Below are 20,651 nucleotides of genomic sequence, written 5' to 3' on the forward strand. Positions count from 1 at the left end.
ACTTTCATTGTCCAGCAGAAAACGTGATTACCACAGTGAACAATAAAGCTCATCTTATCTGTGTAACAACGTAGCTTCTTTTACATGAAAACAGATGAGCTTTTTACATTTCTCATACGTGTACTTAGGGGTAGCTCTGTTGCTTCACAGGGTATAGGCCTTGTTAAAAATATTGTAAGCATTCAACACAACTTCCAACACGATCCATGTATTTGTGTACCAGTCTCTGTCTTACAGCATGGGAGTCAACCGCTTACACAGTCAGATTAAATAACTCATTTTTGCCTATACCTTACAGGGGTTCCTAATGTCATTGTAGGAGAAACCATTTTTTTTACTTTATAAAGGTAGAACACAATCTAAAAGTAAATTATTAAACTGTAAAACATCTCACTTTCCCTTATATTTAATTAAATCAGTGGGACTTCTGTCAAGCTTTATATGGAGTCAGTATAACCTAAATGAAGAATAATACCTTATTTTTCAAATTTCATCTTAGGACTTCTCATTCCTATCCAACTAGTGTTTTCCTCCAAAGCAGCATTTACAACTTCTGATTTATACAACAAAATCATGTATCTCCCAACTCCAAATTCTGTCACTGTTCGTCTCCTCCACGCTCAGCCTTATCAGCAAATTATACTGTATCTTATGGTTATTCATAAATAGTATGAAATAATTTTACCGTGATATCAAACTACAAATACCGTACAGAAAGCCAACTTTGCAGTACTTAATCAATTGGGTTATATCTTGACTAAGCAAGGTTACCAAAATTTTCCATACTAAGAAGTACAATCCAGAAGATCTTTTATTTCAATTGCACAAAATATGTCAATAACAGAAATGTGAATTCAAGGATTTATATACTTAACTTTGGAAAACAGAAAAAATACAGAGACTAACTTCTGTGTTAAAATATTATAAAGCACTTAATATTACAAAACACGAGCATGATGGTATGAGCATATTGTAAGTGTTCCATCAGGTTCTAGAAATATTTGGGATCAAATGGTACTCTCCTTTGCAAAATAAGTTTTGGTAGAATTGGTGATAATTAAACTAATACATTAAAAATAATTTTATGTACAGGGAAACTAGATAAACCAAACTGATATAAACATGGTAAAAAATTACTTTGTTTATTTTACTATTTTGGTACAATTTTTGGTTTATGCATTACAATGGATGTACCACATGTACTTTTCAATCAACGAGGCAAAATAACAACATGCAATTTCTATTACTGCTTATCAGATTACAATATATCCACTTACAGGTAATAAGATTAGTTCATCCCTATTCTCATTTTGTAGGCCATTTTTCATTTAATCTTCTTATGTTTAAATAAAGGGGGGAATTTCACCTTCGTGCATAACAAAAACCAAACAATGTTATCTTATCAGAAGCAACACATCCAAGCATGTTACGTCCTATTTAGTTAATGTAACCAGAGAATAAAAAACAAGCATCTTACCTGAGACCAAAGATATGTGATTGTTCATAACTGAATAAGGAATGAATTTTAGCATCTGAATTCAAAATTATAAGCCTGTCAATGATATCCTGCCAAAGGAAGACAAATGTAAAAAAACTCATGTATGATTTTATATTTTATGCACATAATGATTTCATTGGAATGTTTACTATAAAATCAAACCTATTATTAAAACACACATTGAAATTATTTCTGTAAGAAGAGGTGCTTTCCACCATAAAAGTCAATAGCAAAAAGAAACCATACAGAAGGTCGGGGGGGGGGGGGGGGGGCGGCGGCGACGGGGGGACGGGACGGGACACCAAAAAAAAAATAAAAAAAAAAATCACTAAACATACAAAAAGAACCTAGCATATCAAGTATCCTACTTCTTATTTAGTATTAAACCACAACAAAAATGTTAAACTGGTTCTTTATATGTTTGAAATGTGTATACATCTATTTTAATGAAATGAACAGCAAACCCTTTAGTGTATTACACTTTCTAACACTGGTTAGTACTACATGCTTCAAAACAAGGCCATTTATTCTCAGTGTAGCAAGGCTTGGCTTGGATGTTGAGGCTTACATCTTTCATCCCACAGCATCTCATGTAATAGACAATGAGCTGTGGCTGCTTCCCACTTCTTCCACAAATCCAACCTAATTATTTTCCCCTCTGGTTCACTGCATATCCAAACTGCTTCTGAAGAAATAATTTCATTAAAAGACTAAGAAATGCATAAAAACATTCACTGATGTTATCATCTCAGAGACAGATTGCTGTGCTACGGTCAGAAGAAACAAACTACAAAGTCCTTATGGGCTTTATTTAATCTGGATTAAATCCAAACTTTTATTTTCTCCATGTTTAAGAAGTATAGTTTCAGAGACAGCAGAGGGAGTTATTATTCAACTGGTTAGATCAATGAGTCATTTCAATATGATATGAGAGAAAAGTTAGGATTCATACTTTCATGAATCAACCAAAAATCTGGTTTTCAACAGACAGAAAAGTAAACACCACAAATAAAACTCCTAGTAGTAGAAAAAAAAAATCTAGAACTTGTCAAAAGTAAACTGTCTTCATAAAATGCATTCTTATTTAAAATACAGTGAAATGATGTTTTCCCTTTTACATTTTTTTTTGGGCAGTAGGGGAGACAGCTGTGAAGAATGTACTTTTTCCACATAGTATGTTCACAATAAAATTCACAATAAAACAATTCAACTCAGACCTCAACGCTGTTCATAAAATCGGTTATGCAAGGAATTGATTTGTTTGAGGTTTAAGGCTTTTTAGATATTTACATGTACAAAGAGTTAAATGCCAAGGGATATTTCTCCAGCAACAACCTTATTCTCTCATCTATACATCAAAGCTTGGAGCATGCAAAAGAGTAGAAAGAGCAGGCACAGAGAGAGGACTATTGAGCAAGCAGACCAAGCTCTGATTTGGGAAATTAGGAAGGAAGATAATGAACTAGGTGCAACACAAGGTTTGATAAGAAAAACGTACAGATAGACCTGCACTGCTCAACTACAGAGAATAGCTTAAATATTACAGGTAGGATGTCATCTACTTTGAATACCTAAGATACACTATCTAAATATAAGATTCTCCATAATCACTGGGGGGGGGGGGGGGGGGAATAATTTCACCTGCTTTGACATGTCTTTCAAAGCTACAGATCTGGAGGGTACCTTCCAAGCTAGATTACCTTGCATCCCTTGCGTATGTGTACTGTAGAACCTCTCAAAGGAAGAGTGGAGGCAGGCAGAAGGACCCTGATTCATCTGCTCCACTTTCTAAAATATTTTTATATGGCAAACAGAGTAAAAAAAAAAAAATCTGGCATGTATTAAGAAAAATTTTCCTAAGGACACAAAACAAAAACCTGAAAACCTGATTAGTCAACAGTTAAAAGTAGTGAAAGCCCAAATTATAATCTGTTCAGTCAATCACGCAACTAGTTAGCCAAAAATACAAAGGAGGAAAAAAATGTTTAAATCCTGTGTGTTTAAGAATTAAAGGGCATACAAAGATGATTAAGTTCTGTACATCATCAAATATAGTTCAGCATAAATATTACAAGTCAGATTCTGTGGCAATGTGACATGATTCAGAAATATAGGAAAAAAAAAAAAGCACACAAAGCAATTAGGTCTTCTAACCAAATCTTCTAGTGGCACTGAAATTGCTTTTACTTTGCTTTCTAACCATAGTTACATCTGGTCAAATCTTTTATCTTTAGCTTTCTGCAATCACTGCCCAGAAACGTGGTTATAACAAATCTATACGTGTGCTTAACCTCAGAAGTTTTCCGAGTACTTAGACTTAGCCATTATATGTTAAATTAACATCAGATCAACTATTTCCATTCTGTTAACTACATAATCTTGGATGTCTAGCTTAGGCTTTAAAAACCCACAGTTGCACAGTAGTTAAGTGAGACAAACCCCATCCAAAACATCTGTAGCTGTTCAGGGAACTTTGAACAATTGTACCAGTATTGCTATTTCTGGAAACCTACAGAATTCTATCAAAACGCTGAAGTGCCTCAAAAGCAAAAATGACATAGGCTTTCAAAAGTCACAAAAATCATTACTTAAGATCTACTCCAATCTAAAAGCTCTCAAATATGTATCACCTTCAACATACATCTATCTCCCCTGCTCCCAGTGCCTCAGAAAATTTGATGACTGAACAGAACTATCTATCGGTGGACACACCAACATTGAGTGAACTGGAAAAGTGAAATTTATTATCCCATTTCCTCCTGAAATCATCAAACAGTATTACAAAAGAGAACTACAAAAATCCCTTCCGAACATAACATACACTATTATGATGTACTCTGTCTACACAACTTACACTATCACCAATCCAGAGCTTGTGCTAAACAGACACTTTAGCACAACAGCAATTCAAAGTACTAGCTTGTTAGAAAAAAACAAACTGATTGTAACTGCCACTCAAGGTCACTGATTAAATTTGCCTATGCTTTGTAGATGAGAAAAAAGCCTAATGGATTGCAGTTGGATGAACTAATACAAAATACTACTGAATACAGAAATGGTGATACTATTTTTCTTAGGACTGAAATATGTCTTAATCAGTAACTTTCCAATTAGCAATTTTTTCTGTGAGTCATCTGTGCTATTAAGAAAGCCTGAGGTTTTTTGATTTTCTCTTTTTTTAAAATTTTTTGTTTAAATCCACAGATAGTGTGATGGAGTAATATCATATAAAATACAAGTACAGATATTTTCCAGCATTTTCCAGTATGTAACTGCATGCACATAAAGAGGTGTTTATGTATGTCTTTTTTCTTTCCATGGAAAAACACAATCCTAACACAAGCCAGGAAAGATGATCCTTAAATTAGGCATCAAATTTTATCTTTAGGACTTCAAAATGAAAATTTAGGTTAACATGAAGTGATATGTGCATATACTGCCCTCATGCTGTATATAATACAAAATGCAGAAAATTTCAAAATCTTACAGTAAGAAGAAAAAACTTATTCTATTATTACAGTAACATTTTCTCAGGAAAAATATCTTCACAGAAGTATTTATTTTTCTTTCAAAATAAAAACTATACTTACAATAATATCTGTAGGTACTTCACGAAGTGAATACATTGGTTTGTTTGGTATATCTTTTTTACTCAGGAGCTCAAAAACTGCAGGGTAAGTGAGCAAGTTTATCAGAGACAGAAAAGACTAGAGAAAGAAAAAAAGGGGGGACAAAAGGGAATGTTAATCAGTTAAGTATAACCAAGTAAACATTAAAAAATATTTGCCATTTACTTTAAGTTTGTTCTTATCCTTTGTAGGCTGAACTTGACATAAATAGAGCTGCCCAAAATAGAACTGCAAACCCTGGCAGGTGTCTATATAATCTAAAAGGGCAGCAGCGTCTGTGAGATATGTATTATCTATCAAATTGTACAAGCAATTTTGAAAATTACAATATTTTCATTACCACATAATTCTAAAATCTAGAGACACAGCACGCTCTAAAACATGCCACTCTCCCTCATCTTACTACAGTAATCAGAGACATGAACTGATGGCCACTATTTTAAGACTTTCACTTTTGTCATGACTGTTATTTATTATTTTATATTGACTTTAATGGATCCTTGGCATTGTGACCTGCCATGCAACACAAGAATCCTTTCAATCAGTCATCATTTGACTAGTTTATTATACTAATTTTGCCCCACATGCCAAGAAGCAGGTATAGTTGCAATAAAAATTTACAGAAAGGTACGTATCACCCTATCTGAAATACAGCACTGTTTTTCCCATGCCAACACAGAAGATTAAGTAATTTCTCACCTTCTGACAGTTTTGGTCAATAGGGTCAACTGGAGTAGATTTGGGTTGGGTTATCCTCAAATCATCTTTTCCACACTCCAAAAGAGCCCACAATTCAGTTACAAGTGCCTTTATAAAGCCTAAAACAAATTTTTGTTCTAATCATGAGAATTGCAAGAATACCCAAAAAACCACTTTGATATTAAAAAACATTTTACACCACAATTCTAACTCAGGTTCTCAAAATTCTCTACACTGTGGACTAAAGTTTCACCAGACTGCCTGAGGGTTACTCTCCCTGCTATTCTTAATCCTTTAGTCAAACTACCTTTATATTCAATCTAAAATATACAGCAAGAGTTTGTAAAGACTATTATACTAGAGTAGGATGATATTTATATATCTTCCATGTAAAGGAGCTGCTGACCATCTTTAAGAAGTTAACTGCTACAGATCAAGGCTTAGCTGGTATTGGCTCTGTGGTTTTAAAAATACAGATTTAGTATAACTTATTAATAAATGAAAACATACCACAATGAAAAGTTAAGGACTCAAAAAAATCTTTTTAAGAGAAGTACTACTAGCTGAAATTAAAATGTTAAATATTAAAATAGAACAGGAAGGATAGCCATTTAACTCTGAAATCTCCAAATGTAAATTATAGCCTTAATACAAACTTTACGTACACTATACAACCTCCTCTCAGGGTTGAAGACCAATGCTGATTATTTTTGGTCTACCATTTGTCTTTGACGCCAAGGGCCATAAGAAGCAACTTGGCTGAGAACCTTAGACAGGACAGATGAGTTACTCCTCAAGCAGATCTGCTCCCTGCTTTCTGAAAGATCCCAGAGGCATAAATAATAAGCAACCAACAATCAGTTTCCTTGACTGGCAGAATTTGCCTGCCTTTCTGACAGTCTTTCACAGTTAAGTCATTTTAATTACACACCAGCCACTCCTAGACACTTAGAATATTTGCAACTTTTGTACCTCATGGAGTTCCTTAGCAACTTAAGACAGTAGCTTTACTTTACTGGTAACATTCTAGTTTTAACATAACAACTACCTAGACTGCTCAGTGGTATGGCAACAGTTGAGTTATCTGAGAATGAATCTGAAGGGACTTTGTGGTACGGGTTGACACATGAGAAGAATTGTCCATTCAGACAATCTCAAGTCCATCTCACTGTTGTATAAAAGTGCCAACGACATTCAGACCTTTGAAGTTTCTCACTCTTTGAGCAGTCAATAACCACAGAAAAGTACATACAAATTACAGAAATCAACAGTTATCAATTCTGATCTGTAGATGAATAAGAAGCACTTGCAAATTGTTAGCAACTTTTTTTTAACAGATATAAATGTCTTCATGCACATACAGGAAATTTCTGGAAATCCAATCCAATGAAGTAAAGATTTTGCATAATTTAAGGGGAAAAAAAAAAGCCACCCCAAAACAAAATCCTGCATCAAGATAAGTGAATGACTTAAAAGTTGGAAACAATAAATTTACATGAAGAAGAAATCAACAGACATTTAAGCAGTCTTTGCTAATACTGTGCAATTATTCCACTCAGTTGATCTTTTTTTAACAGCTTTCTCACAGTCTTTTTCTAATATGCAAGACTATAGCATGTAACTATTCATAACATCATTCTTCAATTTACCTGAACTCTGTAGAGCTACTGCACCTGTTGGTGTTGTTGCCATCTGTGTAACCATCACTCTATTACCAAACTCTTCATATTCCTTTGTCTGTTAGTAATAAACATAAAAGCACAGTATTAGTTATTTGGAGGGCATGAAACTATCAAATGATCTCTTAAATATTAATCTTTCCTACACTTGTTTACAGAATTTAATGTACTGTATGGTTAAACAGTTCGTAGATATTATTCTCTAAAGACTTACAAGGGTCAAATTCCAAACCAAACATCTTTATTGAGTATCTTATAAAAATTTAAATGCAAGATACTCTGCTTGAGACATGCAACATCACCAAAGAATAAAAATGTTAGTATTATAATGGTTTTTGCACACATTCAGTAGGATGTCTGTAACATTATGTTTTTTCTCCTAAAATGCACATTATACGGTTTTTGGTTACATGTCAAGTATTGTCTAGCTTATCTAGATTTCAATACCACCTACCAACATGGACTACAAAAACTGGCACTTAGAAGAAAAAAAAAATATTTTTCCTAGCATTTCAAACTTTAGAGTAAAAAGTCAGAAAAACTAAATATATGCCTGACATTCTGAGGATGAGTAACATCCAACAAACTTAAATCAGTGTGGCAGCAAAATCAAAGATGATAAGCTACATTTTTAAACTCATTTTTGCAAAAATTAAGTGAAAAAAATGGTTTCTGAATTTATTTTCCTATTATTATCTTTCTTCTTTATTTTATTATAATCATTAAAAGAAAGAAAAACTGTACAGACTCTGTAATGCTTACCTGGAGTTTTTTTGATAAACTGCTGAACATAAAGTTCACACAGTCATTCATAGCACCTGTACTATGAAGCAGAAATAGTCCTTTGGGTGTGACAGAAAAATTTAGCAAGGCATCTAACAAAGTCTCTTCCCATAACAAACTGCAAGAGTAGCAAATGATAATTAAAAAAGATATGTAAAAAAGCATGGGGAAAAAGAAAAACTACAATTTCTAACTTTGAAAAACAACACAACTTCATTCACTGGACTCTTTACTCTATATGTTTACTTTACATTAGTTAAAAAAAATATTTGGGAAAGTTATATGTGTATGTCATAATATGTATATGACTGTATTTTGTACAAACATTCAAACTCACTCTGGCAAAACTTGGGTTAAATAGGAACACAGAACAGAAAGATGATATAATGGGGAACCCAAAAGACCTATGCCATCCTTAAACATACTTATCACTTACTACCTGACTCTAGACAAGTCTTAAGGTATTAACGTGGCAGTTACAAATTGGCAAAGCAGGCACAGCATTTCTCACCAATGTAAAAACACTATGAGGAACTAGTAAAAACCTCACATTTGAGGAGATAAAGGCTCCCGCTAGATATTAGTACAGAATTATGAAAATAAGGTGCTATATATACACAATAGCTTCATATACTAACAGCATTAAATGGAAAATATTTTCTACAGACATGGCAGGAAGAACAGCAATTGCAAGAATGAAGTATGATTATACCCTCTGCCCTACAAAATACTCTACGCCCTAAAAAGAAAAGTGAAGCAATTATATCACCTTTAACTAGGTACCATCCCTGCAGGTATCACTAGACTCTTGTCATTCTGCTTCTCTAAAAGCATTTGCTTACTGGACTCTCATCTCTAGTTCTCATTTCTCATTTTTGACTCCTATCACCAGCAAGCAGCATGCAGCTTTCCTTGTAGCAGTCAACCATTACCCCAAACTTTAATCACTTCTGCAGAATCCCTGCCATGTCATGTTCAGAGGCAAAAATTTCACCCAGAAATACATCAGCATGCCTTGTTCCTTAGTTAAATGAAAAAATCTAGACGCTAGGAGGAAATTGTAGCTTACGTCAATAGTAGTGATTAGTAACAGCTGCCTCAGTCAGAGCTCGGTATCCCTAAATTTCTTTTTACCACTAGATTTGAATTGCTATAACCAGTTCACATGCCACCACCACAGACCAAAGTAATAACTGTTGAGGTATCTTTGCAAATTATACATGAAATCTAAGGTAAAGTATAAACAAGAATCTACTTAACTAACTAGGTTCTGCACTAACACCAATATCACCCTGAATTTTCAGGCCCACAAATATTTGTGTATTTCTCATCTTAACGCATACAAACTTCTATAAAGGGACATTCAGTTTGAGTATAAAAGGAAGGATGCCTTTCACTTAATATGTATCAGGCTTTCAGCTAGAATGCTGCCAATCTTGCTACATAATATTCTGAAGGTGTAGATACCATTCAGCAGAACAGCATTTTAAATTAACACCACATCAAAGCCATAAGATAAACTCTGACAGCTATTTTGTTTTATGCTTTCTAATTCACATTTTCCTCAAACCAATTTCTGTAGTCAGAGAGAATCAACTCTAAGTCAATTTTACATAGATTAGACACAACTCTAAGCCAAAAAAGTCCTGAAAGGTCAAGAATAATTTTGTAACTCTACTGAGACCTATGCTAGGATGATTTCACTCCCTCTACCTACCACTGTGCTTTTGGCAAAAAGACACAGGTTGGTAAGGTGCCTCAAATCGCAGATAAAGTAGCAGTGTGTGTTCATACTTGTGCACGTGCATAAATTAAGCATCAACTTACATGTTTTTTGACTCTAGACTTATTGATGAAGTTGAGTCCGCACCAGTTACAGGAGTGGGTACTCTTTCTGAAAGCAAACTTGTCTGTGAAATAAAAAATAAATAAATACCTCCTTACTGTTTATTTACACCATTTTCAAACTCCAGATCTTGCTTGTTCTCTTGTTATATATTAAAAAAAAAACAAACAAACAAAAAAAACCAACCAGTGATCAGGTTGTAGTCTAGCCTTTGGCACAGAACAGACTATTCCACTACATTTTTTATTCCACAAAAGCTTATTTTTTTTATTTCTTCCCTGGATATAAACCATTTTAAAGCTAGTACATTCTTTTAAATTTTTATTAGAATTCTTAAAATAAAAAAATCTTTATAGTTTTTAACTGGAGACTCCCAAAGCAAAAATCAGCATTAAAAAAAAAAATATATGAAAAAAATCAGAAAGCAACCCTTTACTTCTGCCACAGGTAACGGAAACAACAGCCTCTGCAGTCAACGACTCAATACCAAATTTATTAAGTAATTCTGCCAATTTTTATTTTATTTATTTATAAATTTATAAATTATATAAATTTATCTATATTGGTAAGGATATAATTAGAGCTACATAGATAAATAGATATACATATTTTTATATTTGATGGAGTTTCCAATTTAAATGGTATTTGAAAATAATTGGTGTGAAAAACACTGTATATTGAAGATAAATGATTTAAGTTGTTTTATGTTTCTAGGCATAAAAAGCAAATTCACAATTCAAATGAAAGTGAGTAGTCATTAAATTACTCTCTTATGTGATCTAATAAATCCACAAAAGATTCCTCTATTAACAGATCCAAGACAACTAACTAGTTTAAGTTCCCCTTTTATTATCATCTGTACAAATTCTGTCCCAGAATTCCAGCAGAATCTGCCAAGAAAAAAAATTGTTTCTCCATCAGTCTTAAAACTCCAAGAGACATGTAAAATAGGGGGAAACAAATTACCAGTCTATCCATTAAAAAAATTGTCACTACTGCTTGGATAGAGCCCACCAAAGTCCACCATTTTTGCTACACTATAAATGGCAAAATACTTATAAACCGCAGATGTTTTAAAATTGAACAGTGACAGAAAATAATTTTAAAATTAATCAAGATGGCAGAGTTGAAAATGTGGCTTTCCTGTACTAACTTGTCGATTCCTGAAGTCTTTAATATGTACATTCCACTTCAGTCTCAATCTGACCTCCAAAGTGATGTGAAGAAATAGCATTTTGTCAGATAAATGTTTCATAATTTTTTTTTTTTAAATTCAACACATTCAACCTACTTATCTTTTATGTGTCAAAACAATTTTTCTAAATGATGTTCTATACCATAATAAAGGATTTTAATGTGCAAAGAAGTCTTTTGTGCATGTGTAAATGCTGTGGTGTTTTACAGCGAATAACTGGAAGTGCCCATCAAAAGCATGTAAGAGTCTGCCTGTAATAAACATTAAATAGAATAACAGGCTAGTTCAAAACTGACTAGTTACACAATAGGAAAGCACAAAAAGACAGATTGTTGAGTTATGTAAATTACAGCACGATTCAAGTGAACTAAACTCCTTAATACAATAAAATCCTACAGTTCTCAATGCAGGGAAGACCTTAAGTTTCAAAACCAACATTCTTTGATGAGAAACAGAGTTTACTGTGATATAATTAGGATTTTAAGTAATAATATATTTTGTTTTCAATCAAAATATATGCTTTCATGATAATATTCATATATAAAAGCAGTGAGAAACACCCACAAGCTGCTGATTTAAGTCTCTCTTCTATACGTGTTCTGTCTTTCTGGTATTTTCTGCCTCAGTTTACATTATGACTGTATTTTTAAAATTTCTAATCACACTAAAAGCATACAGCATTTGACAGAAAGAATAGCTATTCATTCTCTTTCCCTTGCATTCAATCTCTCTCCTGCTTCCTCACCTAAAAAAAAAAAAAAAAAAAAAAAAAAATCTTTAGTCTTTTAGCCAATTTTTTCTTCCAGTTTGGTCTGATCCTTCTCTAAGAAAATATTTTACAATCACTGGAGGAAAAAAAGAGATGGTTCCATTTTTCAGTATAAAGTGAAACAACACAGCTAAATTTTGGGTTTCCACTAAGAGTTCTAATACCTGTAGTTTAAACATGCTTTTAAGTTTTGCTGGAAGTCAAAGTTGAAGCTTAGTATGCTACCCTTACCTAAATGCTGCCAATGTTACTTTAATGATTCAAACGCCTGTTTGAATTTTACTTCACTGTGAACTTTTTCAAAACTGTTCTTGCAGCATCTGCTGTCACTTTTCCATCTTAACTATAATTTTATAATAGTTAAGAATTTTCACATTGCATATAGCTATCAGAACAATGAAAATGGAAAAGTTTAGTGAAAAAAGCAAAGATCCATATACCTTGTTCAGTAAATTTATGACAGAAAGCAGAACACAACGAACAGTTGGACCCAAGTTCTTTTATGCAGAAAAAGCATTAGACTCACAATCAAACTGAAGTTGAAGTACAGAGTCTACACTTCATAAGATATCCAAGCACACAGGTAAGACAAGAACTCCCGTCTGGCACTTCTCATTATGGTTTCTTGAAAATATTTCAATGGCATCCAGCTATTTAAGTCAAATATTTGGAATCTCCTTTTTTTCCTCCATATCTCTCACCAAAATGAACTAGTTTAACCTAAAAATTACTAAGACCACATCTCAGGAGTTTTTCCTTTCAAAATATCTCAAACCGAGAGTGAAGACAAGATCTGTGGTGACACTGGCTATCATGACATCAAGTGACTTCTAGCATCAAGGACAATGAATGATAGGTCTATCAAAGCATCTTGAGAGTTCCTGGTTTAATCTTAAGGCATAGAAGTCTCAAACTAAGCTTCTGCTAGGTTCACATACAGAAGGAAAATTTGAAAAGTAGAACTTCACTTTTAGAACAATTCCAAGCATTATCTCACTAGTTAAATATAAGCAACCTGAAGCAAAGAACAACTGTTACATAAACTGAACCTCTTACAGTAAGATTTTTTTTTCCAATCTTCCTAATCCAATACAAGATTTACCTTTTTCCAGGCCTCTCCAATAGATTCATGCAAGCCATAAGGAATCACCATCTGCAGGCCTTCACAAGTTCTGTACATCTGACGACATACAAAAATGAAAGCTCCTTTAACAACTGGCAAATGCTCGGATCCAGATAAGAGAGAAATGTCGTCATGAAGAAGTTTCTTTGTAAACTGAACAATTACATGAACAGCTGTAGGACTAGAAATAAAATAACACTTTTAAAATTTTGTTTTGTAGTTATCAATAAGCCTTGTAACAAATCCTCTAACTAAACTTATTTAAATTTTTCTAGGGGAAAAGAAACTATGGAAAGAAACTATGACCCACTATGGAGGGGCCAACTATATTATAACTCGTAACACCAGTCAGAAGAAGAGAAATGTACAGCAAGTGATTTTACTTTGGCTACATAAAGCAAAAGCACATCCATTGTCTGCCATCCAGCCCGCATCGCCATGAACTACACAGACTGTGTGTTTTATAGGAGTCCAACTGGGAAGAGTAACAAGACAATCATTTTAGCTTCTGCTTAATCAGTGTTAAGGATATCACTACAAGGAAAAATTTGTCCTTGCTCTTCCTTTTTCCTATCCGAGATCTCCCTCTGAAGTCTTCTGGGTTTGCAATGCAAAGGACAACTCTTTCTCCAAAATATTATCTTTTACTTCCAACCCCGCCTTAAAAATATATGCAACTTCTGAGATTCCTCCACTTAGAAGACATACATTCCAAACATTTTCACAACCTGCAGCTTAGATATTTTTAAAGACCAGTCTTAATTTTACTGCCCTGTTTCAAGTTTTACATCAGCTAACAACATACAACCCGTAGGATCACACAGATCCAAAGTTAGGTACAGTGTTACGAATGTCAGCTTCTGATACAAAGATCTGTCTCTACCACATGTATTGAAAAGTGAACGAATGCTACATTAAATCTATTCTTCCAGTAAGTCACATTGATTTTTAATATTTATTCTAAAAACAAACAAAAAACAGAGAAGAGAGGCCTTTGGCCTGAATAGTAGCACTATGAATATAATGGAACTACATTTGGATAAACAAAAGCTCTCCATAAATAAGAAAAACAAGTAAACCATGGAAATCCCCCTTAATAAAGAGTATTTCTTTAAATTGTCACTTCACCTGATTATACCCATAAGTGTCTCCCTAATACATTGTCTAAAACACTTACTACTTTACTTGATAATCAGATATTTTACTCCAAACATCAACAAAACATACAACATCATAGATAAATGAAAAAAGAGAAAATTAGTCTCATAAGACTAACGTAATTCATTGAAGTACTCAATAATGCCATTCATTAATGCATTCTTACCTATCATCTTTGGCAGTTTTTTCATTTTCTCCATAAAGAAGGAGAGAAAGACCATCTTCTACAGCAGCAATCCTTGCCAAAATATCAGCTACATCAATTAAAGTGGTTTCAAGACAATTTATACACATCTATTTGGAAGAAAAAAGAAGAAGAAAAAAGTTTTAAATTCAATGCTTTTGTGAAAGCTGTTTATTCAAGTCTGGCTTATGTATACAGAACTTGAAGGTCACCTTTCCGATGATTGCTTAATGGCTTAAACAAAATAAGTAAACAACCTATGTTCAAACAACACATAGAAATCTTCATCACAAATGGCAGTAATTGCGACTTCTAATGATGATGGCAGAAGTCCAACGACTGAACGGATATAGAGAACATTTTTAAACTCCTTTTTCTCCTTTCCCACCATGAATGTGGAAAGGCTCTTGATAGGCCATGTAGGGGTATAAGAACAATACCTGAATCAAGGGGAGAAACATGTTAATTCCCTCATTGCTGCATATGTATTGGCAACTCTTTGGCTAGAAATGGAATTCCAGTTTCTAAGATCTTTGGTGTCCACCTCACTTCTAGGCTGCAGGAGGACGAAACAGCCATTTGTTTTGGAATCATGATGAAAGTCTTCTCCACTGGAGCAAAGCAAAAGTCCTCTACCAGTTTCTTCCTGCAGAGCACTCTATAGCCACAACTAGGCTGTAATCAAGCAGACTTGAACATTTAACACTGGGATTCAGACTGTTCAGTACAGTACCATGACTAATGAATGTACTACCCAAATTAATGTTAAATTGGCCATTGCTTGTTAATAAGTGAAGTCAATATTCCAATGGTGGACAAGTAGAACATAGGTGTTCCATGAAGAACCTGTCAGGGAGCAGCAAGGGCAGGATGCTCTGCGAGGACAAGAAGCCAGGAGCTGAGCTTGATAACGAGGCAGGCAGAGCCAATGTTTTGCTATTGAATGGGCAGGCACTCCCACTATACCCAAGCAAGGTGAGCAGATGAGGTCCAGTGATAGTAAGCGGGTTCACCCAACAGTCCAGATCCCCTCCACAGTGATGAGGGAGGTCCAAGGTTAAGCCAGGAAGCCAAGTCAGTGAGTTGGGGTCAGCTGCAGACATAGTAACCAGGGTCAGATACAGCCCAATGATCACCACACAACTGGATTTATAGTGACAAGGCAGGTCTGAGGTGAAGCAAACCAAGAAATCAAGTCTGTGGGTCAAGGTTCAGATCAATGGGACAGTAGGCTTCAATACTGCTACAACATAGTACAGGCAGGGAATGAGGACAAGAATGTCATTTTAAAAAACAGTAAGCAGAAGGTGGAGCAAGTCCACACTGAGGCTTATTGGCAGAGTCATCGCTGGGGGGATCTCTGCCGAGGCTTCCTAGCAGAGCTTTCCCAAAAAGCTCTCTTCAAGGCTTGACATCCACACCATGAGCCATGCTGGCCCTGAGCCCAGGCTGCCAAGCCCAGGGGAGGGGAACTAGGGGGCAGATGTGCTGAGGGCCTGACAGTAGACAGTAGCTGCAATTCTGAGAGGTGCTCACCAAAACTCTGCTCATGTCCATATGCCTCAGTAATGCAGTCATGAGATAGCCAGAGTGTACCTTCTCACCCAGGGACTGAGAAACACCCCCAATTCCTAGGATTTATGCATAAACATACTTACAAAGAAGGAGAACAGTTTTCAAAGTGAGAAGTCCCCTTTGGTAACTTCCCCCTATCCACACCCAGCACAACTCAGTGGAGTCACCAGTGAGATGACTTTTAGGCAGGGATGAGCTAGGAGGGAATACTGTTCCCAGTAACACTTGTTAAATATCTAGTATGTCAGAATGGGGAATAAAGCACCACTCTCCTGAAGTTGAAGTCCACTGCTTAAATCTTTTCCCCTCTTCTATTGCTCATCAAGAACAGCTGGACTCACAAGAGAAATTATTTTTAAAATGCTATGCAATCCAGCTCCCGCTTCTTCTCTTACAGGTAGCTCTACAATTTATATAGTGCACAGAGAAAAAAATAAATAGTCTTCCTACCTTAAAATTTAAAGAATTTACTTTTAATGCCAGTGGTCAAAGTAACCCAAGAGAAAAACAGAAATTCAACTTCGGTTTTTTAGTTAAAATTTTCAGTGATAAGAGAGTTAAAAATCTCCCTGACCTTTTATTTTTAGGTTACTGGGTATCATTGTTCAGAATTCTAAGAAAGGAACATTCTGTGCTGTCACTGTTTCTTCAAGAGTGTTATTATTTTGCTTTCCCTGTGCAACACAGAAAAAAAAAAAGGTACTTTATTTAAAATGTGGATGCAATGTTCTGCATCAGCTATGCTTCAGCAGCAACTCAGAGGCTACAGAGCCCAAAAGGTCAATACTGCTGCCCACAAACTGATCCTTCTGACAACTCCTGCTCATAGCCACTGAGTTTCTCCTCCCCCCTCTACTACAGATACACAATAGTACTCTGCTTAAAAGGCAAGTAAAGCTTGCACTTACCTGAGAGAATTCAGAGCTCAAATGTAAAATAACAGCACTGTGTTTGCTCATTAGGCCCACCGTACAGCCAAGGAGCCCCATATGCAGCTCCAGTGCTACCTGCCTCCCAATCCCAGCTGAAGGAAGATGTATGCATGGCCATAGCCTTCCTTTTGAGACAGGCATGGTCCACTACTAGAGTCCAGCACTAGGATTCTTGGGTGTCTAAGAAATGCCAATGGTTTGGTTGGGAAGCAAAACCAGTTCAAATTCTTGTAAAAGAGGAAGACGGTCACTCTGACTTGGTCTACCTTTTCTAGCTATTGGTTTGCCAGATGCAATACAAAACAATTTGCACCTTTGTTAGAACAGATATGACATATTCCAGATTCACAACACATAACCAACCTACTACAGTACAGCTACTGTGCATTAAATATTCCTGAACATGACCTGACTTTTTTAAACAGACCAGTTACTAAGTCACAGGAGGGCTTACAATTTTTTTAAGAGTTCAGCTACCTACAAGAGACAGCTGAGCATGGCATAAACGAAAGTAAGGGAAGAACTGCTAAACTTTGAGATAATTTCTTTTTTAACTACTAATGTAAAATAAAGAAGAGAGACAGTTGTATATGCTTTAGAATACCACGTGACCATAGAGATTGCCTATGGGATTACACAGGCCTCCATCACAGCAAATCAATGAAGTATTGCCTTAGTACTCTTCTTAAATTTGACTGCCAGTGTTCAAAGCATATGCAGGCTCAGTTATTTTTTTGTACTTGTAAAAATTTGCGCTAAATTTTTCCAATGTACATTAAAAAAAAAGAATTAATCTTACAAAAGCATACACATAGCCTTATAATGTATAAGTAAATGTATACTTATGTATACTTAAATGTATAAGTAATGCTACTGTACTTGGTACAGATACCCAGGGAAGAGCTAAATTATTGACATGATCAAATTTTTGCAGGACTATGGTTTTCAGCTTTACAGAAATACATACTTTAAAATATTTACTTGGAAACTGATTGTTTACACTTTTGAAATAGCACTGGAATATTTTTGTATAGGTAAAAATATATTCAGGAATTAATACAAAGTCTTTTCTGAAAAATAAACAAACTGCACTGAAAAAATAATCAGAAGGATACTTACAAAATTCAACTTTAAGAACCTAGATGAGGTATTTAAGTTAGGAACCCAGACTGTCTTCACAAGCATGAGTCTCAGGAAGTAAATTCAAAACTTCTCAGCTGTTGTGACAGCCAACATGGCTTCGCTAAGGGCAAATCGTGATTCACAAATATTCTGGCCTTCTACCACGGGGTTACAGCATCAGTGGATAAGGGAAGAGCAACAGATGTCATCTACCTGGACTTGTGCAAAGCATTTGATACTGTCCCACACAACATCCTTGTCTCTAAATTGGAAAGACATGGGTTTGATGGATGGACCACTCGGTGGATAAGCAATTGGCTAGATGGTCACACTCAAAGAGTTGCGGTCAACAGTTCGATGTCAAAGTGGAGAACAGTGACAAGTGGTGTTCCTCAGGGGTTGGTATTGGGACCACCACTGTTTAACATCTTTGTCGGTGACATGGACAGTGGGATTGAGCACACCCTCAGCAAGTTTGCTGACAACACCAAGCTGTGTGGTGGAGTCAACTCACTGCAGGGAAGGGATGCCATCCAGAGGGGCTTTGACAGGCTTGAGAGGTGGGCCCGTGCAAAACTCACGAAGCTCAACAAAGCCAAGTGCAAGGTCCTGCACAGGGGTCGGGGCAATCCCAAGCACAAATACAGGCTGGGCGATGAGTGGACTGAGAGCAGCCCCAAGGAGAAGGACTTGGAGGTGTTGGTTGACGAGAAGCTCAACACGACCCAGCAATGTGTGCTTACAGCCCAGAAAGCCAACTATATCCTGGGCTGCATAAAAAGAAGCATGACCAGAAGATCAAGGGAGGGGATTCTCCCCCTCTACTCCACTATTCTGAAACCCCACCTGCAGTACTGCGTTCAGCTCTGGGACCCCCAGCATTAGAAGGACACGGACCTGCTTGAGTGGGTCCAGAGGAGGGCCACGAAGATGATCAGAGGGCTGGAGCACCTCTCCTGTGAGGACAGGCTGAGACAGTTGGGGTTGTTCAGCCTGGAGAAGAGAAGGCTCTGGGGAGACATTACAGCAGCCTTCCAGTACCTAAAGGGGGCTGACAAGAAAGCTGGAGAGGGATTTGTTACAAGGGCGTGTAGTGATAGGACAAGGGGTAATGGCTTTAAACTGAAAGAGGGTAGATTCAGATTAGGTGTAAGGAAGAAGCTCTTCACTGTGAGGGTGGTGAGGCACTGGAACAGGTTGCCTACAGAGGTTGTGGCTGCCCCATCCCTGGCAGTGTTCAAGGCCAGGTTGGATGGGGCTTGGAGCAACCTGGTCTAGTGGAAGGTGTCCCTGCCCATGGCCGGGGGGTTGGAACTAGGTGATCTTTAAAGTCCCTTCCAACCCAAACCATTCTATGATTCTATGATTAGTTTCTCTCAAAGTCTCTTTATGTCAGACAGCTCAGGCTCTTCTATGGGCAGTTCAGACCCTCAGCCTCTCTGTCTTGAGACTTACAGTCACGTAAATCAATTAAGTCATCTCAGTCAAAACAAAAGCAATAGGACAGGCAGAAACTATAACTAGACTTTCAAGTACCTAGAGGTAGATAATTTTTCCCAAGATTTTTACAGTTCTTACAGAAATGTTTAAAAAAAAACAAAACAAAAGAGTCCACAGACACCTCTTCCTTTTACCATTTCAGAAAATAATAATTTTCTATGAAGAATTGCATGTTTTACCTATACTAATTATTGAGAACATTTAACTTCAAGTTGCCAGCAGAATTTAAAAAGGAATAAAAGTAGGTTGCCTTTTAAATGGCAGGTAGAGCAAATAAGTATCCAAGAAATATCCAAAAGACACACAGAAACATTGCAAGAAAAAAAAAATTAAGCGATGTGAAGAGAACGGTCTCACTACAGCACAATTTTTGCTAATATTCACAAGATTTCAAGAAAACCAAGTTTGCCAGGCCAACAATAACGACAGGCTACGCTATTTAAAGCATACTATAATAGCTAATGTAGAAAATACTACGGAAGTTACCATGTGACTAAGTCTTCTACACAGTAAATACATAAAAATGATAATATTCTATAGATTTAAGAATTATTTCAAAGATTACTACAAACCTCTGTGCCACTCAGTAAACTTTGAACAGGATGAAGTAGGGCATCTATCACTGCATCCGTATATAAACATTCAGCAGCACATCCTGTTTGATCACAAAAAACTTGCAGAATCTCCATAACAAGACTTGCTGGAGAATAATTGTCTGGTGAACACAAAAAGCATTTGTTTATATTTTAACTTACACAAACATACCTATATGGCTTATGTAGATGCTTCTGAATTATAACTTTGTTAAGCACTGATTTAACACAGTTAGAGGGAAGAAGGAAAGGTAAGGGAGGAAGGGAAGAGAAGAATTTGCACAAATAACAGACCCAAATTAAAAACTGCAAAAGAAGTTACCACATGCCTCATTATAATTATATATATATTAGCATATATTAAAA

At 35.8% G+C, this 20,651-nt stretch overlaps 1 protein-coding gene across 5 annotated transcripts in view; it reads right to left on the reverse strand.

Moving 5' to 3' along the window:
* TBC1D32 (TBC1 domain family member 32) overlaps positions 1–20,651 on the reverse strand; it is a 90,891-nt gene that overhangs the window by 52,510 nt on the left and 17,730 nt on the right. For 4 of the 5 annotated variants that reach the window (XM_069805141.1, XM_069805139.1, XM_069805142.1 and 1 more), the window contains 9 exons: positions 20,265–20,407; positions 14,546–14,673; positions 13,201–13,402; positions 10,116–10,198; positions 8,268–8,406; positions 7,476–7,563; positions 5,827–5,945; positions 5,089–5,205; positions 1,478–1,566 (listed from right to left, as the gene is read on the reverse strand). In XM_069805141.1, the coding sequence (XP_069661242.1) occupies positions 1,478–1,566; positions 5,089–5,205; positions 5,827–5,945; positions 7,476–7,563; positions 8,268–8,406; positions 10,116–10,198; positions 13,201–13,402; positions 14,546–14,673; positions 20,265–20,407 (1,108 nt within the window). The remainder of the gene's footprint in view (positions 1–1,477; positions 1,567–5,088; positions 5,206–5,826; positions 5,946–7,475; positions 7,564–8,267; positions 8,407–10,115; positions 10,199–13,200; positions 13,403–14,545; positions 14,674–20,264; positions 20,408–20,651) is intronic. The other variant, XM_069805140.1, reaches the window with a different exon arrangement.

This window comes from Haliaeetus albicilla, chromosome 17 (genome assembly GCF_947461875.1).
Source record: "Haliaeetus albicilla chromosome 17, bHalAlb1.1, whole genome shotgun sequence".
Lineage (NCBI taxonomy): Eukaryota > Metazoa > Chordata > Aves > Accipitriformes > Accipitridae > Haliaeetus > Haliaeetus albicilla.